The sequence below is a fragment of the Papio anubis genome, chromosome 4 (genome assembly GCF_008728515.1).
Source record: "Papio anubis isolate 15944 chromosome 4, Panubis1.0, whole genome shotgun sequence".
Taxonomy (NCBI): Eukaryota; Metazoa; Chordata; class Mammalia; order Primates; family Cercopithecidae; genus Papio; species Papio anubis.
In genome coordinates, this window is record NC_044979.1 from 128,364,499 (window position 1) to 128,391,108 (window position 26,610).

The window sequence follows — 26,610 nt, forward strand, 5'->3', positions numbered from 1 at the left end:
AGATTTCATCAAGACTTGTGTTTTCCCATGAATGTGAATCTTCTAATGGCTGTTGAGTATGTGGATGTAATTGTTCTTGTATTCTGAAGTAGTTAAAGAACTTAGAAAAGCACTGATTGGCCGTCTGGTGCCTATGGAGAAAGAAGTCCTCACGCTTGAGGGCTGTACAGCTGCAGGTCAGTCTCCTATAGCAGCTGCCACCCAGCCTCTACCAAGGCAGTCCTCTGGTTATTCTTTCTAAGCTTAGCAGTGCCAAATTTAATGAAAGTTAAAACTGTGGTACACATAACACCTGCTTGAAGTTTCAAACAATAAAGTTCTCGTGGTCCCAGGATCCAATGGTTTTTCATCCTATTTTGTATCAATCAGCAGAGTATAGTTAAAGCTTGTCTTGATGTTGCATTCTTGCAAATGTCTTCAACTCTTACCTGAGAAAACATGGGAAAATGGTCAGCCAGACCCTTTCAGTTTTTCCTTTGCTTTCTGTTAAGGTTCGGGAAACCATCACTTCAGTTGTATAAATTTTTTGCCATACTCTTATGAATTCAGTTGAATTAATAATTTCTTTTTCCTCTTTCACTGAGAGGAACACGTGACTCGGCCTGTCATAACAAGATTGTAATGCCAGTGTCTGTAAGTAACAGAACCCTGGTGGTGGCTTAATTGGGTGTTTTGCCCTGGAGTAGATTCCCTTCTATACCTTCTATTCTGCCTGTAGAGGGGGAATCACCAGTGTTATAAAATTAGAAGATTGTTTTGCCCTATTTACTGAATATTTGAACACTGCAGCATTACTAGCCACCAGTGTTAAAGGACAGACGAGGGGAAACATTTGTTTTTAGCAGTAATTCCATGTTTCCATCTTTTGGCATCGTTCCAAATGAAGCTATTCATTGACTTGATGCAATATCATTTGAAGAAATAAGACTAGTTAGATGATAAATTTAGGAATCTTAAGATTTGGGGATTTCATTTGGTTTTGCATTACAGCTAGTTGCTCTCAGTAAAAGTAAATTTCTGGGTGAAGAATCAGTAGCTCACTTGCCAGTAGCTCCAGAATCACTACCCTTTTGTTACTACGTGTCCTCCTAAAATTCATTACTTTCAAATGATGTTCAAAGCATTGACTGTTTTCATTCAAAGAGGACCAAGACTACAGTGAAATTAAAACTATTTGCTGGCCGGGCATGGTGGCTCACACCTGTAATCCCAGCACTTTGGGAGGCCGACGCAGGTGGATCACCTGAGGTCAGAAGTTCAAGACCAGTTGACCAACATAGTGGAACTCTATCGATACTAAAAATACAAAAGTTAGTTGGGCATGGTGGCAGGCACCTGTAATGCCAGCTACTCTGGAGGCTGAGGCAGGAGAATTGCTTGAACCCGGTAGGTGGAGTTTGCAGTGAGCCATGATTGTGCCATTGCACTCCAGCCTGGGCAATGAGTGAAACTCTGTCTCAAATAAAAAATAAATAAAAACTATTTGTTGACTATTGTTTTTCATTTAGTTTTTGAAAAGACTATTGGCAAAAGGCAAAAGTACAGAGTTATCTTCAGCAGTTTCTTCTCTGTGAATCTCTAGAATAAGTACCAAGAGTGACAGAGATCTCTGCCCTGAAAATCAATATTAGACAGATGCCAACAAGGAGACCCTCTGTGACTTCTGGTAACCTATTTGGGGAGACGACCTAATGACCTATTATACAGTTTCTGTCTTCATGTCTTTTCCTCCAACACACAAGCATTGGTGAAACATTTCAGACACCTCAGGCAGCACTTACGGTTTCTAATTGTGACAACTACCCTTCCATCAAACAAAAAGGTAAAGGGGTGGGAGCCCTAGCTACTTGGCTAAACATTTTTACTTCAAGCAAATTGCAATTCTAGAAAAGGTGAAATGTTTTGTTATAAAACTGTATTAGGCATGACCTAAGTATTAGGTGTATGATCTGTCTAGAATGTTCCATGAGAAAGATTTCTTACTAGTGCTTTAAGCTCCAGAGTAAACATTCATTTAAAATGGAGTTCAGTGGGCAGGTTTCCCCTTTAAGCTAGGTAGAAATACTCTTTATCAGAGATTTAAGGCGCCATTTTGCTAACTGGTAAATAAAACCAAATGTAAATATGTAAGAATGTTTATTTGTTGCACATAACTTTTGTATAAAATAAACAGAAGCTACCTGTAAGTTTTGTAATTCCCATTATTCTTAAACTGCAGGGTTGCATTCCAAAAAAAGCCGAACGAAAATCTCTTTTAGACCGGTAGGAGCTCCTATATCTGGAGGTCAATAATTGCAACCTCATTTCTAAGGTATACAGGGTTGATTCTTTTTCTCTTAAATCATATGTAACTTGCAGAAGATTCAGAGTCCTCAGACCTCTAGATCTTGGAATTCCTGTGGGTTTATGATGTATGTGATTGTCAAGAATTAATGACAAAATGTGTCACTGCCTACTGTTCTGTGAACACTCAGAATGTATTAATGAGCTGTTTTTCCATAGTTTTACTTTAGCTTACCTTAAATACTCCATATATAATCCTCTAAAAAGGTAGCATCGGCAAGAAAGATGAATCCGTTGGAAATACAGCTGAGCTATCCTTCATGGACTAGAACAAGTGTGTTCTGTGCTGGAGCTTAAGACCTGTGGAAAGGGGCACTGCCCCCACTGGGCGCAATGGCTCATCCCTGTAATGCCAGCACTTTGGGAGGCAGAGGTGGGTGGATCACTTGAGGTCAGGAGTTCAAGACCAGCCTGGCCAATATGGTGAAAGCCTGTCTCTACTAAAAACCCAAAAAAACTAGCCAGGATTGTGGCGTGTGCCTGTAATCCCAGCTATTCAGGAGGCTGAGGCAGAAGAATTGCTTGAACCCGGGAGGAGGTTGCAGTGAGACGAGATCATGCCACTGCACTGCAGCCTGGGCAACAGAAGAAGACTCCATCTCAAAAAAAAAAAGGACTACCCGTAATTTGTAAACCATTTAGATGTGTCTACTACATTTAACTTTTCTTAATGTTTGTCAACTTTTATTCATTATACCTTGATATACTGGAACACAAAACTTGATTCCTTTGAAAACTAAAGAGAGGTTGATAAAAAATACACAAGCCCTAGATTCTTAATTGGAACTGACTACACTCTCATTTTTTAAAAATGGACTGACGATGCCTAATAAAACCAGGTGAAATTAACTTTATTCTTTTTTTCATGGAGCTTGCACAGGAAAGCTAAAAAGGAGGGTCTGTGTGGAGACAGGGGGCTCAACCACAAGAGAGGGGGAAATCAAGTTCTATAGCAAGAACCATACTGGAGGCCGGGCACGGTGGCTCATGTCTGTAATCCCAGCACTTGGGGAGGCTAAGGCGAGCGGATCACCTGAGGTCAGGAGTTCAAGACCAGCCTGGCCAACATGGCAAAACCCTGTCTCTACTAAAAATATTTTTAAAAATTTAGCTGGGAGTGGTGGCAGTTGCCTGTAGTTCCGGCTACTTCGGAGGCTGAGGCAGGAGAATTGCTTGAACCCCGGAGGTGAAGGTTACAGTGAGCCGAGGTTGCACCACTGCACTCCAGCTTGGCCGACAGAGCAAGACTGTCTCAAAACAAACAAAACAAAACTGTATTGGTTCACTGTCTTTCAACTGACTGGACAGCAAAAGGAATATTTTTCCAAAGAATATACTTCAAATCAGAACTGATGCACCATTCTTGCCTTACTGGAGCCCGTGAAGAGAGGGAGGAGAGATTCCTTAAGGAAAGACTGTGCTCTGGGAGGGGGTAAGTGGCGTCATTTCGGGGTGTAAAGCCATGGAATGCTGATTTGTAGGCAGAGTTGTTTAAGGAGGTCTTGTCACACTCAGTGGCATCCGTTATGATAAAGCCAATGGGCGTTTACACTCATCTGCCCATTTCTGTCAAGACCCTATGGCTGAGGTCAGAACGATGTCCTGGGAGAACCAGTTACCTCTAACCTTCCAGTTCAGACACTGCCAGCTTAACTATGTGGAAACTGGCTCACAGACCCTGCTAAGTGCTGCAGCATGACAGCGTTTCTATGAATTTGTTGGTACATGTGGGACTTTAGCTCATCTGAGTCGAACAGCAGCTGTGAAAGTCTTCTACTCACTCCCTGTTGAGGCTGGCCCGGTTTGCTACACAAACACGGCGGCCCTAGGACCATGGGGCTATTTCTGCAGATGCCCTCTGGAACCAGCTGCTCTGAACATGGTGGGGGTGTTGGAGCAGCAGTTTCTCCAAAGTCCACACATAGTTAAGGCTCTGAAAACAGCACGACGCACAGAAATGATTTCAGATGCTTTTCAGTAGCCACTTTCATGCCAACTCTTTATTTCCATACTAGAAAATCTTCTATTTCCACCTCTAGTGGTCCTGCTAGCACAGATGACCATAAAACCCAGGCCAGAAACGTTCTGGTCTGCCATGAACTTGTTCTGCTGCTGTGGAAGTCGCCCTGACTCGGGGAGGAAGGGACACACAGGTGGTGTCAGTCTTGCTCAAGTAAACGGGCTGTTTTCCAAACACTGTGACTTGGCTATTGAGTAGGGATACCTGGGAACTGGTAACGTCACTTCCAGTATCTCTGCACTTAAAAGGAGCAGCTGCACGGGACATCTCTGCGAGGGATGAAGACCCCTTGCATTACCAACACTCTAAATTGATTGCTAAAAAAAAAAAGACACAAAGCGATTCAGATGACTTCTGATGGGTCAAGTTAGAACCACACTGGAGCCAAGGTAGGCACTACATAGAAATGTCTTGTTTTTTTTTCTTTTGAGATGATCTCACTGTCCCCCAGGCTGGAATGCGGAGACACAATCATAGCTCCCTGTGGCCTCAACCTCCTGGGCTCAGGCGATCCTCCGCCTCAGCCTCTCAAGCACCACCGTGCCCGGCTAATTTTTTTTTTTTTTTTTTTTTTTAAGTAAAGACAAGGTCTCATTATGTTTCCCAGGCTGGTCTCAAACTACTGGGCTCAAGCAATCTGCCCTCCTCAGCCTCCCCAAAGTGCTGGGATTATAAGCACGAGCTACCATGTTCAGCCAAATGTCCTCTTATAGTTTCAGGATGCTTGCTGTGAAGTGACAATTTATGGGTTGAAATATTTAAATACCACTGCTCTGCTCAAACACCTGGGTTCCCTGGTGTGTTAATTCCTCATTTTCTACTCTGTTAGGGGAAATACCCAAAACAGTGGCTGAGTGTGGTGGCTCATGCCTGTAATCCCAGCGCTTTGGGAGGCTGAGGCAGGTGGATCACCTGAGGTCAGGAGGTCGAGACCAGCCTGTCCAACATGAGGAAACTCCATCTCTACTAAAAATACAAAAAACAGGCCAGGCGCATTGGCTCATGCCCATAATCCCAGCACTTTGGGAGGCCAAGGCAGGCAGATCACAAGGTCAGGAGTTCAAGACAAGCCTGGACAATATGGTGAAACCTGGTTTCTACTAAAAATACAAAAATTATCCGGGCATGGTGGTGGGCGCTTGTAGTCCCAGCTACTCAGGAGGTTGAGGCAGGAGAATTGCTTGAACCCAGGAGGCAGAGGTTGCAGTGAGCTGAGATTGTGACTGCACTCCAGCCTGGGCGACAGAGTGAGACTCCTTCCCCCCCCAAAAAAAAAAAACACCAAAAGTTTATCTTTTAATTGCAAAATAAGGTTTACATGCTGGGTACCCAGCTGTCTGGTAACTGGGTCGGCAGAGAGCTGGGGGTATCTGGGACAGTTACCCTTCAAAACACTTGGGCCTTTCTGAAGAGATAGCGCCGAGTGGGAGCCAGGGTCCTGACCAACCACAGGTGCCTATGTGGGACCTACTGGTGGAGCTCAAAGCCTTCTGGGGCCAACGTCCAGCATGGCAGCACCCACCACCGGTGGTCATTAGGCCTGAGCTGAGCCTGGAGGGGAGCACAGCTGGCATCGAGCTATCAGGACTGTGCTCTCAGGACACTCTCCGTCCCCGGTGAGAGCACCAGTAAATGGAAATGTTAAATGGAAAGGAGGCCTTCCCCACCAAAAGGTTCAAGACTGTTTCTTCCACGAGTGAACACAGGCACCGCCAAGTACTTTGTCAAATGCAGCCCTTACAACACCCACAAGGTGGCGGCATTATCCCCACTGGACAGGCTTATGATAAGCTTAGGCGACTTGCCCATCGTGATGCAGCTCATTTTATTCTTTTTAAGACCGAGTCTCAGCCCACCATGGTGGCTCATGCCTGTAATCCTACCACTTTGGGAGGCCGAGGCGGGCGGATCACCTGAGGTTGGGAGTTCAAGCACAGCCTGTCCAACATGGAGAAACCAAACCCCGTCTCTACTAAAAATACAAAATTAGCTGGGTGTGATGGCGCTTGTCTCTAATCCCAGTTAATCGGGAGGCTGAGGCAGAATTGCTTGAACCCGGGAGGTGGAGGTTGCAGTGAGCTGAGATAGCGCCACTGCACTCCAGCTTGGGAAACAAGAGCAAAACTACATCTCAAAAAAAAAAAAAAAAAAAAAAAGAAGTCTCACTCTATCATCCAAGCTGGAGTACAGGGTGTGATCTTAGCTCATTGCAACTTCCGTCTCCCAGATTCAATCGATTCTCATGCCTCAGTCTCCCAAGTGACTGGTACTACAGGCATGCGCCACCACGCCTGGTTAATTTTGTATTTTTAGTAGAGACAGGGTTTCTCCATATTGGCCAGGCTGGTCTCAAACTCCTGACTTCAGGTGATCTGCCCACCTCGGCCTCTCAAAGTGCTGGGATTACAGGCGTGAGCCACTGCATCCAGCCCGCAGACCATTTCTTATCACATAAAGCCTCACGCCTCTCCACAAAACTGCCATCACGGATGTCCCCAGAAACCATTTATTGCAGGTGCCACGCAGAGGAGAGCTTCCTGTTCTCCTTTTCCCTTTCCCTCTTCCTTCTCACCTCATCTTGTTCATTCATTCATCCCTTTTCCACTCTCACTTTTAAGCTTTAACCTTTCAAAGGCCTGTCTTCCCCTGTAAGTAATATAATTCCCACCATTACCATATCCTTCTCCAACCCACCAAACTGCCATCCTGAGTTTACAGTAAGTCCATAAACTAAGAAATGGGACACATTCATTGCGAACATGGCAGCCCCTCATCTGTCCCCATGTGAGAACACAGATCTTATTCTCTTTGAAGACCAATTTTGTTTTTTAAAGGCAGGTCTCGCTCTGTTGCCCAGGCTCTCGTGCAGTGGTGCAATCACAGCTCACTGCAGCCTCCAACTCCTGTGCTCAGGTGATTTGCCTGCCTCAGCTTCCCAAGCAGCTGGGACTACAGGCACACACCACCACGCCTAGCTAATTTGTTTTTGTAGAGATGGGGTCTTGCTATGCTGAACAGGCTGGTTTTGAACTCCTGGCCTCAAGCGATCCTCCCAGCTTGGCCTCCCAAAGTTTTGGGATTACAGGCATGAGCCACCATGCCCAGCCTGAAGACTTTTAAATGCTGCCTCATTCAAGATGCGTTGAAACTCACCTGTATTCACTTTTGAGGTGAGTAATGTACAACAGCCTGAAATACCTTAAGCTTCTCAGGCTTTGTACCCTACTATGGAATAATGAGTGTTTCCCAAAAGTAAATCCATAATGAGGTCCCGTTTTTCCTTCCTCCTTGGCTATGAAATAGACAAGAACAAGGCAAGCTAGCCATTTCCGTCTCACCATAGCTGACTCTCCTGTTTGCTTTTTGACCACATTTGGGAGGCGGGGGCCTGACTGCTTTCCTGCTTCCTAAGCACAACTTACTTTTCCTACGAAATTCTCAACGCAACCTACATGGATTAAACCAGCTTCCCCACTGTTTCCAATATTCTTACAATCGAAATGGCCAGCATTGGCAAGGCAACCTGAAAAAATAAGGACGGGTACCTTATCCCATGAGCCAAACTGCCACTTACACTGTTCAGTCATGAAATCGGCAAAATTCCAGATGAGCTCTCCAACCACGTACTTTCTGCGTTTTTGATCCAGAACCACATGGTACTGCTCTAGCAGACTCTTCTGGTACTCTTCAGTGAACATCAGAGGCGGGTCCTGGCATTCAAGGCAAAGAGAATAAGAGTCAGAACTGGCAGAATTGTAAAGTTAGATAAAAATAAAGATCCACTTGATGGTGACCAAAATATGTGTCCTCGCAGGGGGCTATAGTGACTGCAGGACTCACTGATGCTGGGGTAAAGACAGCCAGGGAATGATGTAACCCAGAATAAAAAAGGAGGTTTAAAGAAAAAGATAACCTTAATGAGCAACTGCTTTATTTATGAATGTAATTTGATACTCACTTTACATTACTTTTCTGCCTCTATCTGCTGGTACAATCTTAAAGCTAACCTACACTACCGGTAAAAATATGTCTTTGGGCCAGTTGCAGTGGTTCATACCTGTCATCCCAGCACTTTGGGAAGCTGAGGTAGGCGGACTGCTTGAGCCCAGGAGTTCAAGACCAGCCTGGGCAACACATCAAGACCCCATCTCTATGAAAAATACAAAAATTAGCCAAGCCTGGTGGCACACATCTGTGGTCCCAGCTACTTGGGAGGCTGAGGTGGGAGGACTGCTTGAGCCCTGGAGATCAAAGTGGCAGTGAGCTGTGTTCACACCACTGCACTCCAGCGTAGGTGACACAGTGAGACCTTGTCTCTAATATATATATGTATATTAATTAAATTAAATTAAACTAAACTAAACCGGGCTGGGCATGGTAGCTCAGGTCTCTAATCCCAGCACTTTTGGAGGTCGAGGCAGGAGGATCACTTGAGCCCGGAGTTCAAGACTAGTCTAGGCAACACAGTGAGACCCAGTCTCTACAAAAAGCCTAAATATTAGCCAGGCGTGGTGGCGCACGCCTGTGGTTCCAGGTACTTTGGGGGCTAAGGAGGGAGGATCGCTTGAGCTCAGGAGGGTGAGCAGTGAGCTGTGACTATGCCACTGCACTCCAGCCTGGGCAACAGAGTGAGGCTGTCTCAAAAACATTGTTTTTAATTAAACTAAATCAATTCAGTTATCCTAGTCATATATCAAGACTTCAATAGCCATGTGTAGCTAGTGTGTACCATTTCAGACAGTGCAAATGTAGAACATTTCCATCATTGCAAGAGTTTTTTGTTGTTGTTGTTGTTTTGAAACAAGGTCTCACTCTGTCACCCAGGTGGGAGTACAGTGGTGCAATCATGGCTGCCTCGACCTACTGGGCTCAATCTTCCCACCTCAGCCTCCCAAGTAGCTTGAACTACAAGCACTCACAACCATGCCCAACTAATTTTAAATTTTTTGTAGAGATGGGGTCTGTGTTACGCAGACTGGTCTCAAACTCCTGGGTTCAAGAGATCCTCTGACCTTGGCGTCCCAAAGTGCTAGCATTCCAGGTGCGAGCCACCAGGCCCAGCACTGCAGAGGTTCTATCAGCACTGACCTAGACCCTCTCAAGAGTTTCTTAAGAGTTTAGAGCTGGGACTTGGCATGGTGGCTCATGCCTGTAATCCCAGCACTTTGGGAGGCCAAGGCGGGTGGATCACTTGAGGTCAGGAGTTCAAGACCAGCCTGACCAACATGGTGAAACCTCATCTCTACTGAAAATACAAAATTAGGTAGGCATGGTGGTGCATGCCTGTAATCCCAGCTACTCGGGAGGCTGAGGCACGAGGATCGCTTGAACCTAGGAGGTGGAGGTATGTGAGCCAAGATTGCACCACTGCACTCCAGCCTGGGTGACAACAGCTAAACTATGTCGGAAAAAAAAAAAAAATTCAGAGCTGTTTACCTTTTCAAAAAGGATGAGCATGGCATTCTATAAGCACGATAAATTTAAGGGTGCAAACAAAACAGCACAGTCCACTGTGGGTGGCTATTCTCTGTGTGTCAACGGGAGTCCCAGGAGCTGTGACAAACAAGTGTGAGCTGGCTGGGGAGGGTACGAGGGGCTGGACACGGTTCAGGAATCCACATGAAAAAAATAACCTCACAAGACAAACCAACATATCTTTGGTGAGGAGGACAAAAAAATGAGATGGATTAAAAACATGGGGACAGGTCGGGCATGGTGGCTTATGCCTGGATTCCCAGTACTTTGGGAGTCCAAGGCAGGAGAATCACATGAGGCCAGGAGTTCCAGACCAGCCTGATAGCGAGAGTCCATCTTTACAAAAAAAATTAAAAATAGGCTGCCCATTGTGGTGATTCCTGTAGTCCCAGCTACTCAGGAGGCTGAGGCAGGGGAATCCCTTCAGCCCAGGAGTTTAAGGCTGTAGTGAGCTATGATGGCACCACTGCATCCCAGCCTGAGCAACACAACAAGACCCTGCAAAAAAAAAAAAAAAAGAAAAAAAAAAGGAAAAGGTTAACGCATTGGATCACGCCTATAATCCCAGCACTTTTGGAGGCCAAGGTGGGAAGATCAATTGAGTCCAGGAGTTCGAGACCAGCCTGGACAATATAGCAAGACCCTGTCTCTAAAACAATAAAGATGAAAAAAAGGATCCTTTAGTTGGTGATTGTGGTGCCAACATGGGAATTCCAGGTAGAAGAAACAGCTCAAGCAAGAGCGGGAGAGCAAACGAGGGCAGTGGAAACAGATCAGTGGCCGGGAGTGAGGGGAGAAGAGGATGAAAACCCAGGAGAGAGCAGAGGACACTGAGTGTCCTGACCAGGGTTTAGGGCTTTGTCCTGTGGGCCTGGGGGAGCCAATGACAGGACTCCCAAAATTGTCATCTGTGGCTGGCGCAGAGGCTCACACCTGTAATCTCAGCCCTTTGGGAGGCTGAGGCAGGAGATCACTTGAGCCCAGAAATCAAAACCAGCCTGGGCAACACAGCAAGACCCCGTCTCTACAAAAGTAAAAAAAATTAGCCAGGCATGTTGGCATGTGCCTATGGTCCCAGCTACTCAGGAGGCTGAGGTGGGAGGATCACTTGAGCCCAGGAGGTTAAGGCTGCAGTGAGCAGTGATTGCACCACCACACTCTAGCCTTAGTGACAAAGAAAGATCCGGTCTCAAACGCAAACAAATACAAATTTGGATTTGCTAGAAAGACTACTTGGGCACAGGTGATAGGAGGCTGTCTGGAAACAAAGCTGGTAAGGAGGCCACCTCTGAGGACCAAGCAAAGGGGGCCGAGGCGAACGTGGGCAGGGCAGAGGGAGGAGAGCCCAAAGCTGAAGTGAGGGGAGCAGTGCAGTGGGCGCAGGGCAGGCCGGGGGAGGTGAGTGACATCTCTGCCTCGAGAGAACACACAAACAGAAAGCTCAACACCGCTTACCTGGTGAAACCCAACAATCGCTTCCGCTCCATACTCGCTCTGAATAATGGGCTTCTGATACGTCTTATACCAATTCTCAAACTGGGTGGCAAGCTGCTGCTGAATCAACTCCAGGTGCCCGAAGTCATTATACCAAGAGTAGTAGCTGTTCACACAGATCACGTCCACATATGGAGCCTAGGACCAGAGCGGGAGAGACCGTTCAGCACCCAGAAGACAGCATGACTCAGCACTCACACACTGTGGGGGCTTCTCTGACAGAGAAGGTAAAAAGAGGATGTAATCAGCACTCTGGGATGCTGAGGCAGGGAGGATGAAGCGAGGCCAGGCGTTCGAGACCAGCCTGGGCAACACAGCAAGACCCCAGCTCTACAAAAAATAGTAGTAAGAAAATTAGCAGGGCATGGTGGCTCATGCCTGTAATTCCCACACATTGGGGAGGCCAAGGTGGGAAGATCGCTTGATCCCAGGAGTTCGAGACCAGCCTGGGCAACATCACAAGTCCCCATTTCTACTAAAAACAAAAACAAAACAAACAAACAAAAAAACACCTAGAACGGGAAGAGCTGTCTCCTGGGCCTGAGAACATGCAAATACACCAATTTAGATCCTGAAATTACCCTGCTCCATAAGCAGGAAACATGGTCACATAGTGGCCCAAAGGAGGCAGGCCTGTCACTCCACGTTGATGCTCACGACATGCGCAGCTGGGAAGGGCTGTGAGAGGCACAGCAGCTGCCAACGCACAGTCCTCAGCCAAAGCCCAGGGCCCCCGCCACTGGAACTGTGTCCTCTCCAGGCAGCACTCCCATCACTGGGCTTCCCCTCACCTTGCCCTGGAGAAGCGTTCCCACCCGAGGGGCCGATGAAGTCGTTCTCACAGAGAATCTTTTGTTTTATTTTGGAGACATAGTCTCGCTCTGTCGCCCAAGCTAAAATGTTAGTGGTGCAATCTCAGCTCACTGCAACCTCTGCCTCCCATGATCAGGTGCTTCTTGTGCCTCAGCCTCCCGAGTAGCTAGGATTACAGGTGCGCACCACCACGCCTGGCTAGTTTTTTGTATTTTTGGTAGAAACGAGGTTTTACCAGTTGGCTGGGCTGGTCTTGAACTCCTGACCTCAAGTGATCCGCCTGCCTCAGCCTCCCAAAGTGCTGCGATGATAGATGTAAGCCACATGCCCGGCTGTCACAGAGAATCTTGAGGCAGCTTTCACGAGGCAGCACTGTGGGCTGTAGAAGCCTTGCAAGAGTCCATCCTAGGAGCAGGGCAAGGAAGACTGAGTAGGACCACCCCCAGCTTCAGCAAAGCAGTGCTCACGGCTGAGCAGCAGAGGCTTCTGTGTCCAACTGGCTAGTTTCTAACGTGTCCTGAAAACATTTCTTTCTAGTAAAAATGCTGGCTGGGTGCGGTGGTTCACACCTGTAATCCCAGCACTTTGGGAGGCCGAGGTGTTGGATCCTGAGGTCAGGAGCTTGAGACCAGCCTGGCTAACATGGCAAAACCCCATCTCTACTAAAAAATACAAAAATTAGCCAGGTGTGGTGTTGTCCACTGTAATCCCATCTACTCAGGAGGCTGAGGCAGAATTGCTTGAACCCGGGAGGAGGAGGTTGCAGTGAGCTGAGATTGCGCCATTTCACTCAAGCCTGGGCAACAGAGCAAGACTCCATCTCAAAAAAAAAAGAATGTTAATGTCAGCCAGGCCCTGTGGCTCGTCCCTGTAATCCCAGCACTTTGGGAGGCCAAGGCAGGAGATCACTTGAGCTCAAGAGTTTGAGACCAGCCTGGGCAACATAGAGAGATCCCACCTCTACAAAAATAAATGTAAAATTAGGCAGGCATGGTGGTGAAAACCTGGAGTCCCAGAGACTCTGGAGGCTGAGGCAGGAGGATCACTTGGGCTCAGGAATTCAAGGCTGCAGTGAGCTGTGATCACACCACTGCACTCCAGCCAGGGCAACAGAGTAAGACCTTGCCTCTACACAAGAAAAAGGAAAACTTAGGTTCCAACCTTGGAGTTACTAAATCAGGATCTAAGAATGTAGAGATCTGGCATTTCATAAAAACTTCCCCTAGAGATTCTCATCAGCCAGGCGTGGACCAGATGAACTCTAAGCTCCCTTAAACCTTTGATGTTTTATGAGTCTATTACATTGAAGTGCAAAAAACGCTGAGTCCAAACTGAGCAAACAAATCCCATCTCCCTATGCCCAGCCTCACTGGATTGAGAAAGCCACACTGCCTGGCCAGTAAGCAGGGGGAGAATTCTCATTAACCCAAAGACCATCTGTGAAAACAGACTGGATGTGGCTGGGCACAGTGGCCCACACCTGTAACCCCAGCCCTTTGGGAGGCTGAGGCAGGAGGATCACTTGAGCCCAGGAGTTCGAGACCAGCCTGGGCAACATGGCAAGACCCTGTCTCTATCATTTTAAGTAAAAAACAAAATGAAAAAAAAACCCAGACTGGCAGCGCATGGTTCTTTCCAGATGTTCCAATGAGCAGGTTTCAGGACGAGCCTAGGCAAAGTCAGGGAGAAGTGGGACGGGGGCCCCCAGGCTCACCCCCTTGTCTGCTGCATAGTTGGATCTGGTCACAAAGGTCACAGGCCGGGAGGGGTCCAAAGCTTTGGTGTGAGCGATCGCCATCCTGTCCACAAAAGGCAGAAGACACAGTTTCTGTCAGTCCAGGAATGGCTCAGACACCTCCCATCTCTCTGTCCCATCTTGCATGGGGGCAACTTACGGGGGAGGGTAGATGGCTCACACTCGTAATCCCAGCAGTTTGGGAGGCCGAGGCAGGTGGATCACCTGAGGTCAGGAGTTCAAGATCAGCCTGGCCAACATGGTGAAACCCCTTCTCTACTACAAATACAAAAATTAGCCGGGCATGGTGGCGCGTGTCTGTAACCCCAGCTACTCGGGAGGCTGAAGCACAAGAATCACTGGAACCCGGGAGGTGGAGGTTGCAGTGAGCTGAGATCGCGCCACTGCACTCCAGCCTGGTCCACAGAGCAAGACCCTGTCTCAAACAAATGAAACAAAAACAAAGAAAACAAAAACAAAGAAAAAGCATGGAGCTGCTTGGCACTATTTCCCCTAACTGGAGATGTATTTTAAGTAAGGGCACATGTTCCTCTAGTCCTAGACCGAGCTCTCTAACATCACTTTTTCTCCCCCCGTCTCTGAATCCTATCCTCCCACAGGAGTAGCCACCCTTCCAGGTACACAGAGCCGAGGCCACTGGGCTGAACACTGCTAAAAATGAGGTTGACTCCCTGAAACAGCTCTTGAACTTAAGGAGTGGATGGGTGCAGAATTGGGTGGGGTATTTATTAGTGCATCAAGCAAACAGGGGCACTCCCTGGAAAGTAGGCATGGGGCTGGGTGCGAGGTGCTCAGCAGTGATCAAATCTAAGTCCACAGGTCCTGGGCAGTGGGAGTGGAGACGTATGCACAGAGAAATGGTGTAAGAGCTGGGCACGGTGGCTCACGCTTAGAATCCCAGCACTTTGGAGGCTTACTAGAGACCAGCATTTCAAGACCAGCCTGGGCAACATAGCAAGACCTTGTTTCTACAACAAATTTAAAAATTAGGGGCGGGCATGGTGGCTCATGACTGTAATCCCCCCAGGACTTTGGGAGGTTGAGGCAGATGGATCATGAGATCAAGAGTTTCAGACCAGCCTGGCCAACATGATGGAATTTCATCTCTACAAAAAATACAAAAAAAAACTAGCCAGACATGGTGGCACGCACCTGTAATGCCAGCTACACATGAAGCAGGAGAATTGCTTGAACCCAGGAGGTAGAGGTTGTAGTGAGCCGAAATCACACCACTGCTCTCCAGCCTGGGCAACAGAGCAAGACTCCATCTTGTGAAAAAAAAATTTAAACTTAGCCTGGCATGGCGGTGCACGCCTGTGGTCCCAGGTATTTGGGAGGCTGAGTGGGGAGGATTGCTTAAGCCCAGGAGGCCGAGGTGGCAATGAGCCGTGACTGCACCACTGCACTCCAGCCTGGGGAACAGCGAGACCCTGACTCTGAAAAACAAACAATGAAAGAAATGTTTCAAATGGAAGTGACAAGTGGTGGCAGAAATTGGGCTCTGCTAGACAATAAACATAACTTGGACTGGAGAGTCAGGGACAGCCTCTTAGAAAAAACGGCCCGCAGGCCAGGCGCAGTGGCTCACACCTATAATCCCAGCACTTTGGGAGGCTGAGGGGGGCGGATCACCTGAGGTCGAGAGTTTGAGACCAGCCTGACCAACATGGAGAAACCCTGTCTCTACTAAAAATACAAAATTAGCCGGGCATAGTGGCACATGCCTGTAATCCCAGCTACTCGGGAGGCTGAGGCAGGAGAATTGCTTGAACCTGGAAGGCAGAAGTTGCCGTGAGCCAAGATGGCACCATTGCACTCCAGCCTGGGCAACAAGAGCAAAACTCTGTCTCAAAATAAAAAGAAGAAGAAGAAGAAATGGCCCTGATGCTGAGTAGAGTTAACCAGGAGGGATGAAAAGAAGAAAAACCCAACAGAAGAACCCATCTGTGCTCAGAGCTCCCAGCACCCGCCCAAGGCCTCCACAGTAGACTGGTTTTTTGTTTGTTTGTGTTTTTTTTTTTTTTTTTTTTTTTTAAGAGACAGAATCTCACTCTGTAGCCCAGGCTGGAGTGCAATGACATGATCTAGGCTCACTGCAACCTCCGCCTCCCAGGTTCAAGCGATTCTCCTGCCTCAGTCTCCCAAGTAGCTGGGATTACAGACGCCCACCTACGCGCCTGGCTAATTTTTGTATTTTTAGTAGAGATGGGGTTTCAATATATCTGTTGGCCAGGCTGGTCTCAAACTCCTGACCTCAGGTGATCCACTCACCTTGGCCTCCCAAAGTGCTGGGATTACAGGCGTGAGCCACCACGCCCAGCCTAGACTGTTGTTGAAGCCTGTTTTCCTCCTTCCTGGAGTTCATTTCTTCTTTTACGCTCTCTGAAATCATTGTCACCGCCCGTCCAAGGCTGGCTGCTGGAGGAACAGAACGCCCCCTCCAAGTTGAAGCCCACACACTCTCCAGCAGCCCCAGGCTCTGCCCTCAGATGGGATGCTTCAAAGTCTTGGGACAGCCTGGCTGAACCTCTCCAGCCTGGGTGGCTCCCTCCAAATCCTGCCCCAGAAAATAGGCATCTCCTCTGGCCACCTCCCAAAGAAGCCTGTCTGGAATCCTCAAACACCTGCTCCTGGAAGCCTGTACTCTTCCCCTTCCCTTCGCAACAAACGTCCTGTCCACCCAGTCCTGCTGAGCACACCCCTGTGGCCTGAGCTCTGAATTGTCCATGGCCCAGGCTGCGACAACTTCTCAGAGCCTTCTGCCTGCTGCAGACTTGGCTCAGCCCAAAGCACTGCATGAAATTGGGGTGTGCTATGAGTCAAGCATTTCTACCACCTCTGCTGCCTCTACCGCAAGTGAAAAACCTACTCTGGACACTAAGTTAGAACTGCACGATTGTAAGGAAGAAAAGGGGGCCAGCAGTGGTTCACTCCTGTAATCCCTGCACTTTGGGAAGCTGAGGCAGGAGGATCACTAGAGGCCAGGAGTTCCAGGCCAGCCTGGCAAACATGGTGAAACCCAGTCTCTACTAAAAATACAAAAATTAGCTGGGCACAGTGGCTCCCACCTGTAATCCCAGCACTTGGGAGACCGAGGTAAGTGGATCTCCTGAGGTCAGGAGTCCAAGACCAGCCCGGCCCAACATAGTGAAACCCTGTCTCTACTGAAAAATGCAAAAGTTGGCCAGGCGCGGTGGCTCACGTCTGTAATCCCAGCACTTCAGGAGGCCGAGTTGGGCAGATCACGAGATCAGAGATTGAGACCACCCTGGTCAAAATGGTAAAACGCCATCTCTAGTAAAAATACAAAAATTAGCAGGGTGTGTTGGCGTGTGCCTGTAGTCCCAACTACTCAAGAGGCTGAGGCAAGAGAATCACTTGAACCTGGGAGGTGAAGGTTGCAGTGAGCCGAGATTGTGCCACTGCACTCCAGCCTGGCCACAGAGTGAGACTCCATCTCAACAACAACAACAAAAAAAGCAAAAGTCAGCGGGCGTGGTGGCCGATGCCTGTAATCCCAGCTACTCGGGAAGCTGAGGCTGGAGAATCGCTTGAACCCAGGAGGCAGAGGTTGCAGTTAGCTGAGATCATGCCCCTGCACTCCAGCCTGGGCAACAGAGGGAGACTCCATATCAAAAAACAAACAAAAAAAGCAAAAATTAGCTGAGTGTGATGACACACATCTATAATCCCAGCTACTTGGGAGGCTGAGGCAGGAGGATCACGTGAGCCTGGGAAGTCAAGGCTGCAGTGAGCCAACATTGCACCACTGCACTCTAACCTCAGCAACCAGAGTGAGAACCTGTTTCGGAAAAAAAAAAAAAAAAAAACCAGGCCAGGCACAGTGGCTCATGGGTGCCTGTAATCCTAGCTACTCAGGAGGCTAAGGCAGGAGAATCACTTGAACCCAGGAGGCAGAGGTTGTAGTGTGCCAAGATCACGCCACCGCACTCCAGCCTAGGCAACACAGTGAGACTCCATCTCAAAAATAAAAATAAATAAATAGAAAACCACAATGTGGGTGGGTATTTGGTCCCCTGAATGTCCAGGTATAGACGGCCTTCCCATTGGGCTGGACGGGAGGCTGATCTCGAACAGCACACGCCCACCCCAGCCAGCCGCCTGCCAGGGTCTCCTCCCCAACCTAGCCGAGGGCAGGCAGGGGGCACTCACTTCAAGTAGTAGCCGGCAGATTCTAGGTCGGACGCAGGCTCGTTGGCCACAGACCACATCACGACGGCGGGGTGGTTCTTGTCCCTGCGCACCACTTCCTCCATCACCCGCATGTGGTTCTGCAGGGACACGTTGTTGAAGAACTGCCTGCAGGCCAGGAGGGAAGGGACAGAGGGTCATGGTGCAGCCCACGGGCTGGGCAGGCGGAGCAGGTGCACAGCAGGAACTCACGGCAGTGCCAGGCCCACGCCAGGACACTCATCGATGACCACAATCCCATAGCGGTCACACATCTGCAGCACTTCCTCGGCGTAGGGGTAGTGGCTGGTGCGGAAGGCGTTGGCACCAAGCCAACGAAGCAGGTTGAAGTCCTTCACCAGCAGCGGCCAGTCGAAGCCCTTCCCTCGGATCTACGGGACAACAGAACTGAATGACCCGTCCCTGTCAAAGGTGCACTTTCTCCAAGAGCCAGGACCCTGGAGAGCCACCCCACGAGTCCCCTCTCCATTTGGAGCCATTTGCCTCATTGCCCTGAGCTGCCCTTAACTGCAGGACACAGGGAAGGTGAAAGTGGAGGGTGACCAGAAGCAGCCCCCACAAGGATCCAGGAGCCCCAACGCACGTCCGCATCCTCATGCTTGTTGACGCCGTGGAAATAGAAAGGTTTCCCATTGATGAGGAACTGGCTTTCGGTGACAGCCACAGTGCGGATCCCCACAGGGAGTGTGTAGAAGTCAGACACAGGCCCCGGCGACATCTGTGCAGTCAGTCGCACCTACAACAACCAAAGCACCAGGTGTGAGCACCCCAACAGCCTAAGCCCTCTGCCAGGAAGGCCCCTCGTGCACCCCAGCAGCCGCCTCTGGGCCTGTAAGCAGAGATGCAGCAATCAGAGGCTCTGCTCTCCCCTGGCTGAACCTGGGACCTGCCCTTCAAAACGGGGTCTTCCCCTTGACCAGACAAGGAGGCTCATGCCTGGAGTTCTCACATTTTGGGAGGCTAAGGCAGAAGGATCACTGGAGTCCAGGAGTTCAAGACCAGCCTGGCAACAGCCTGAGACCTCATCTCTATAAAAAAAAAACTTTTTTGAGACAGTCTCACTCTGTCCCCCAGGCTGGAGTGCAGTGGTGTGATCTCAGCTCACTGCAACCTCTGCCCCCTGAGTTCAAGCAATTCTCCTGCCTCAGCCTCCCGAGTAGCTGGAATTACAGGTGTGCACCACCATGCCCAGCAAATTGTCATATTTTTAGTAGAGATAGGGTTTCACCATATTGGCCAGGCTGGTCTCAAACTCCTGGCCTCAGGCCATCCACCCACCTCAGCCTCCCAAAATGGTGGGATTGCAGGCATGAGCCACTGTGCCCAGCTTACAATTTTTTTTTCTTTAATTAGCCAGGCATGGCGGCATGTGCCTGTAGTCCCAGCTACTCAGGAGGCCAAGGTAGGAGGATTGCTGCAGGCTGAGAGCTCAAGGCTGCAGTGAGCTGTGATCAGGCCACTGCACTCCAGCCGGGGTGACAGAGTGAGACCATCTCAAAAACAAAACAAAACAAAACAAAAAAAACTGGGCCTCCCACCAAGGGTGAGAAACATCAGAAAGCTCAGAGGACCACGCTGCCCGTTCACCTGTCCTGGGCTCCTGCTGAAGCCAAGGTCACCAGATGTGGGCAAAAGACCTCCCTTGGGCAAGCCCCAAACCACCATTACCTCCAACGAGTACAGATAGGCGGGGCGTTTGTGCATCAGGTATGGCCACCAGAGCCTGGCACCCGGCACCTTCAGTTGGCCCTGGGTTCCTGTCCCGTTCGCCACGAGTTTGTTTTCTGCATCCAGAAGACGCACTTCCAACTCGAACAGGTTACTGCCCTTGACAGAGATCTGGTAATTCACCAGCCCTGCGAGAAACGAGAGAGAGCAGGGCTGAGGGAGGGACACGACCTGAGTGGCACAAACGGGAGTGCCCTGCAGCCACCGCTGCCAGGCAGCCATTTGCTTCTGTTGCTTTTTTTAAAGTTAATTTTTTAATTATTTTTTTGAGATGGAGTCTCACTCTGTCCCCTGGGCTGGAAGCTTACTGCAACCTCCACCTTTGGGGTTCAGGTGATTCTCCTGCCTCAGCCTCCCAAGTACCTAGGATTATAGGCTTATATCACCATGCTTGGTGAATTTTTGTATCTTTAGTAGAGATGGGGTTTTGCCATACTGGCCAGGCTGCTCTAGAACCCCTGACCTTAGGTGATCCACCCACCTTGGCCTCCCGAAGTGCTGGGATTACAGGTGTGAGCCACCGCACCCAATGCTTTTTTTAATTTAAAAAAAGATTTTTTCGGCCAGGCACAGTGGTCAGACCTGTAATCCCAACACTTGAGGAGGCTGAGGTGGGAGGATTGCTTGAGCCCAGGAGTTCAAGACCAGCCTGGGTAACACAGGGAAACCACTTCTTCCCTAAAAACACAAACAATCAGCCGGGCGTGCTGGTGCGTGCTTGCAGCCCCAGCAGCCCCAGCTACTTGGGAGGCTGAAGTGGGAGGACTGCTTGAGCTAGGAGTTCGGGGCTGCAGTGAGCTATGATCTTGAGGCAGGGTAGGTAGTCAAGAAGTGACTGTGCCCTTTGGACATGCCAGCCACGGCGTTGAGACACGTGACGTGTGAACACGCATGTACAGCTACTGCGCATGTGCAGCACCCAGAGGACAGCCCAGAACGTGCTTACAGTAACACCTCTTCCCAGCTCCTTAGGAATTCATCATGGAAGACTCCCAGAAAGGGAGTTTCCCCAGTAATAATCGGCGCTGTCTCATCCTTACGAGCAGCCTGTCCTGAATTCTGTGTCTCAGGGTGAACCGTGTATTTTGCACTTCATTATTTTTTTTGAGTTGGGGTGTCGCTCTGTCAGCCAGGCTGGAGTGCAGTGTTGCAATCTCAGCTCACTGCAACCTCCATCTCCCAGGTTGAAGCAACTCTCCCATCTCAACCTCCTGAGTAGTTGGGATTGCAGGCTCACACCACAATGCCCAGCTAACGTTGGCTAGGCTGGTTTGAACTTCTGAGCTCAAGTGATCCACCCGCCTCGGCCTCCAAAAGTGCTGGTATTATAGGCATGAACCACTGCACCCAGGCTATTCTAAACTTTACTTTCAAAATACTTTTCCTGGGCAATAAATTGCTCTATGTTGCATTGCGTTTGCTGTGTGATTCTTTTTTCAATTCTTTTTTATTCATTTATTTTATTTTTTCTCAGACAGGGTCTCACTATGTTGCCCAGGCTGGTCTGAAACTTTTCAGTTTAAGCGATCCACCCACCTTGGATTCCCAAAGTGCTGGGATGACAAGCATTAGCCACCACACCCAGCCTAAATTTTTTTTTCTTTTTTTTTTTTTTTTTGAGACGGAGTCTTGCTCTGTCGCTCAGGCTGGAGTGCAGTGGCGCAATCTCGGCTCACTGCAAGCTCCCCCTCCCAGGTTCAAGCCATTTTCCTGCCTCAGCCTCCAGAGTAGCTGGGACTACAGGCACCCGCCACCACACCCAGCTAATTTTTTTTGTATTTTTAGTAGAGACAGGGTTTCACTGTGTTAGCCAGGATGGTCTCGATCTCCTGACCTCATGATCCGCCCGCCTCGGCCTCCCAAAGTGCTGGGATTACAGGCGTGAGCCACCGCGCACGGCACCTAAATTCTTTTAAACTTAGAACTGCAGGCTTATGACAGCTGTCAATAATCTTGCCACTACACTCCAGCCTGGGCGACAGTGCAAGGCCTCATAGCAGGAAAAGAAAAAGATAAGTTTTTTTTTAATTTATTTTTTTGACATGGAGTCTCTGTCACCCAGGCTGGAGTGCAGTGATGTGATCTTGGCTCACTGCGAGCTCCGCCTCCTGGGTTCACGCCATTCTCCAGCCTCAGCCTCCCGAGTAGCTGGGACTACAGGCGCCCACCACCACGCCCGGCTAATTTTTTGTATTTTTAGTAGAGACGGAGTTTCACTGTGTTAGCCAGGATGGTCTTGAGCTCCTGATCTCGTGATCCGACTGCCTTGGCCTCCCAAAGTGTTGGGATTACAGGCGTGAGCCATGGCACCCGACCTGAAAAATGTACATTTTAAAAAAGAAAAAAACTTAAAACAAAAATTTTTCATAAATACAGGATATCCCAGTGGCTCATGCCTGTAATCCCAGCATTTTGGGAGACTGAGGTGGGTGGATCCCGAAGTCAGGAGTTGAACCAGCCTGGCCAACATGCTGAAACCCCATCTCTACTAAAAATACAAAAATTAGCTGGGCATGGTGACATATGCCTGTAATCCCAGCTGTTCAGGAGACTGAGGCAGGAGAATCGCTTGAACCTGGGAGGCGGAGGTTACAGTGAGCCAAGACCATACCACTGCACTCCAGCCTGGACAACAGACAGAGACTCCATCTCAAAACAAAAAAAAAACAAAAAAAAAAACAAAAAAAAAACAGGGTATCCCCCAGCTGGGCGCAGTGGCTCACGCCTGTAACCTTTGCATTTTGGCAGGCCGAGGAGGGTGGATCACCTTAGGTTAGGAGTTCAAGACCAGTCAGACCAACATAGTGAAACCCCATCTCTACTAAAAAAAATACAAAAATTAGCCGGGTGTAGTGGCAGGTGCCTGTAATCCCAGCTACTTGGGAGGCTGAGGCAGGAGAATTGCTTGAACCCAGGAGGCAGAGATTGCAGTGAGCCGAGATCACACCACTGCCCTCCAGCCTGGTGACAGAGCAAGCCTCCATCTCAAAAAAAAAAAAAAAGAAAAAAGAAAAAAAAGAAAGACAGGGTCTCCCTCTGTTGCCCAGATCAGAACGCAGTGGCACAGTCATAGCTCACTGCACCCTTGACCGCCCAGGCTGAAGTGATTCTCCTGCCTCAGCAGCTGGGACTACTGGCATGCATCACCATGCCTGGCTAATTTTTTAATTTTTTGTGGTGATGGCCTTGCTGCGTTGCCCAGGCTGGTCTTGAACTACTGGCCTCAAGAGATCCTCCTACCAGGGCCTTCTTGCAAAGTGCTGGATGACAGGTATGAGCCATCGTGCCTGGCCCCCCGAAGCTGCCTGTTCCTTGAGCATGACCTGTAGCAAGGGGAGCTGGAGTGAGAGCAGCACAGTGGCGAAGGGACACGACTGCCACCCTGAGCTGTGTGACGTTAGGCCAGACCCCTCTTCTCCAAGGGAGGTCAACCACACGGGTGATTTCGGGAGCCCGTGCCCACTCAGACAGCCTGGAATTTAGCTTTGTAGGTGGATGGGAACCTGTGAGGGTTTAGAGATGCTGGGAGCACCTTTTTCCTGGGAGAGCTTTCCAAACAGGGAACAAACAGAGCCACCCTGGGCCCCGCTGAGGGAGGATCCTACCAAAAGCCCTCACCACTGTCGTGCTCCACGCCGGTGGTGACAGTGATGTCATCGATGTAGGCGGTGGGTGTCGTGTACAGAAGCACAGACCGCTGCAGTCCCGCGTAGTTGAAGAAGTCAAAGTATATGTTCTGGACAAAGTAACCCTTGGGATAGCTAGAGTGGGAGGACTGTGGTTCGCTGGGCCCTTACCCTGGGTCCCTTGACCTCAGCTCACATGCCTTCCCAGCCTCCCCAGATCCAGGGCCTCCACTCTGCAAAGGCCACCCTGTCCCTAGCAGGAAGACCATGGAGTGGGGCGGGAAGGTGGTGCGTGCAATGGAAGCAGGATGGTACCCACTTGGAGGTGTCGTTCTTGTATTGGATGGTCCCTGGTGGCAGGGTGGTGGGGGTGAGCGTGTTGTTGATGGCGATAGTGATGCGGAGCTGGGAGGACAGGGGCCCCACCTGAACCAGGTTGCTGATGTCGGCTTCAAAGGGCAGGTAGCCCCCCTCATGCTCTAGCGTGTCGACCCCATTCACCCACTGCAGACACAGGAGACATGGGCAGGGGGTGGCAGGTCAGGGCATGAGGAGGTGCCCAGCTGTCGGGCACTCCCTCACATATCCAACAGTATGGGGCTCTGGGGCCTGCCCGCTAGAAGGGAAGAATGGCATCCCAATGGGGTAGATCAGGCCACCTATTCCCCTACACAGGGCACAGCACCCAAGGCAGGGCAGGGCCCCCCACCATCCCACCCCGGCAGACAGGCTGTGGGTGGCAGCTGGGGGTCCCATGCCGTGCAACAGCCGTGCCCACCCACCCTGCCTGCTCCTGACCGCACTGACCACGATGGCATAGGCGTGGGCACTGCCAATCCTCAGCACCACTCTTGTGCTCAGGTCCTGGGTCCATCGCTCCGGCAGGATCACCTCCCGTTCATACCACACCCAGCCGACAAAATCCCACAGACGCCAGTCCTGGCTGATGTCGTTGAAGCTGGAGGGAACCGGCATGTCCAGGGTGGGGCCTGACTGTGGAGAGAAGGGCCGGGCTCAGCTCCTAGGCCCCCAAAGGGATCCGGGACCAGTGTGCTGCACAGCTGTGTCCCAGGCTTAGTGCAAAAGCCCTGACACATTGTGAGGACTCTTGGCGGAACAGACAGATAACTTGCTGATAACAGGTCAATTGCCAGGGCGGTTCGTGCACCTGGGCCAGGGGAGCCAGGAGTTCCTCCTCGGAATGGGTGGGGCCCAGTATCTCCTGAGACAGGAGCGAGCCCAGGGCCACATCCCAGCCAGAGGAAAGAAGGTTCAGACCCGTGACTAAGAGGCAGATGGCCCACTGCCTGTCACAGGGAGGAAGGCTGGTTGGGGGGATGGGGGGAACTTTGCTTAGGACACTGTGAGTGGGGCGCACACTGGCACCCAGCCCCCTCCTCTCTCCCTCCTGTACTGAATGCTGCAAAGTCGGAAAAAGAGGATATAGACCTCACCGGGTCCCACTTCTCTGCTGACCACATCCAAGTCAGGAGGGGAACAGGGGTCGCGTCCTTGGCCTGATGTCAGGTCCTGTCCTCTATCTGAACCATGAAAACCAAAGGACCTTCCCTCCTCAGCAGAGCTGACTTCAGGATGTCTAAACCGTCCCCTCCTCCCGATCCCCGGGCCCAGTTCTGTGCAGCTCCTGTCGCTCTGGCCTGACAAGTGTCTGGGTGGCTCATGACTGTAATCAGCGCTTTGGGAGGTCAACGTGGGAGGATGGCTTGGGGCCAGGAGTTTGAGACCAGCCTGGGTAACGGAGTGAGTATTTATTTATTTATTTATTTATTGAGACAGAGTCTGCTCTGTTGCCAGGCTGGAGTACAGTGGCAGGATCTCGGACTCATTGCAAGCTCCGCCTCCCCAGTTCATGCCATTCTCCTGACTCAGCATCCCTAGTAGCTGGGACTACAGGCGCCCGCCACCACACCCAGATAATTTTTTTGTATTTTTAGTAGAGACGGGGTTTCACCATGTTAGCCAGGATGGTTTTGATCTCCTACCTTGTAATCCACCCGCCTCGACCTCCCAAAGTGCTGGGATTACAGGCGTGAGCCACCACACTCGGCTAATTTTTATATTTTTAGTAGAGACGAGGTTTCACCATGTTATGTTGGCCAGCCTGGTCTCAAACTCCTGGCCTCAGGTGATTCACCCGCCTCCGCCTCCCAAAGTGCTGTGATGACAGGCGTGAGCCACCGAGCCTGGATAAGGTTGTGTGTGTGTGTGTGTGTGTGTGTGTATGTGTGTGTGTGTGTGTTTTCACTTAGCTAGGCGTGGTGGCCCCAGCTAAACTGCAAAGCTGGGGCGGGAGAACTGCTGGAGCTCAGAAGTTAGGATGGCGCCACTCCCCTCCAGCCTGGGAGACAGGGGCAAATCCAATCTCAAAAAAAATTTTTTTAATTAAAAATAAATATTAAAAGGAAGGACACTGCCCAAGCTCAGCCTTCGCCTCGGGAAGGGGCTGGGCAGGAGCCTTTTCTCCTCCTCCTGCCTCCTCCACCCCGGCCCTCCAGGGTGCTCCCGTTCCCACGTCCCCCAACCCCACGCCCCCTAAGCCCGTTGACCTTTAACCCCCTGCGGGCCCCCAGCTCCGGGAAGCCCAGGAAAAGGAGCCTGCGGGGGGGCCCGGGCTCCCCCACTCCCACCGCCGGGCTTCTGGGCGCCTCCCGGCCCTGCCCCCAGATCGCACCTCCCGCAGCGGCCGCCGGTACCACTGCTCCTCGAAGCCCCGGCGTCGGTTGTGGGAGAAGTCAGCGCGGAAGCACCAGAGGCCGTCCAGCTCCTTGCGCTCCCGCGACGGGGTCTCCCGGGGGTACAGCATCCCGCCCTGCAGCGCCAGCGCGCAGCCCCACAACAGCGGCCCGAGCGCCGCCCAGGCCACCGCCGTCCTCCGGGCCATGCTTCCCGCTCTCCCGCTCGGCCACCATCTGCGGGGTTAAGAGCAGCGCAGGAGGTGCTCCTAGGGCGGGTCGGGAGACACGGGCAGGTGGCGTGACGCCCCCGAGGCCATCGGGGTAATCTTGGTTCAGGACGAGTGCCAGGCCTGGAGGGGCCGGGCGGGGCGAGGCTGGGCGCTGCCCAGGGGGGCTTGCGGCTGGAACCCCAGGCTAGGCCTTTGGGGAAACGGGACCCTCACCCTC

General features: G+C 50.5%; 1 protein-coding gene across 1 annotated transcript; it reads right to left on the reverse strand.

The window, feature by feature from the left end:
• Positions 1 to 319: 319 nt before the first annotated feature.
• GUSB (glucuronidase beta) lies at positions 320 to 26,442 on the reverse strand. Its single transcript, XM_031664892.1, has 12 exons — positions 26,160 to 26,442; positions 24,275 to 24,460; positions 23,787 to 23,971; positions 23,460 to 23,602; positions 19,782 to 19,969; positions 18,697 to 18,849; positions 18,306 to 18,484; positions 18,075 to 18,221; positions 13,860 to 13,944; positions 11,294 to 11,470; positions 7,938 to 8,073; positions 320 to 428 (listed from the first exon to the last, which is right to left on the reverse strand). Exons 1-12 carry the CDS (start codon positions 26,367 to 26,369, stop codon positions 418 to 420), a joined length of 1,800 nt encoding a protein of 599 aa, XP_031520752.1. The 5' UTR covers positions 26,370 to 26,442; the 3' UTR covers positions 320 to 417.
• Positions 26,443 to 26,610: the final 168 nt, after the last annotated feature.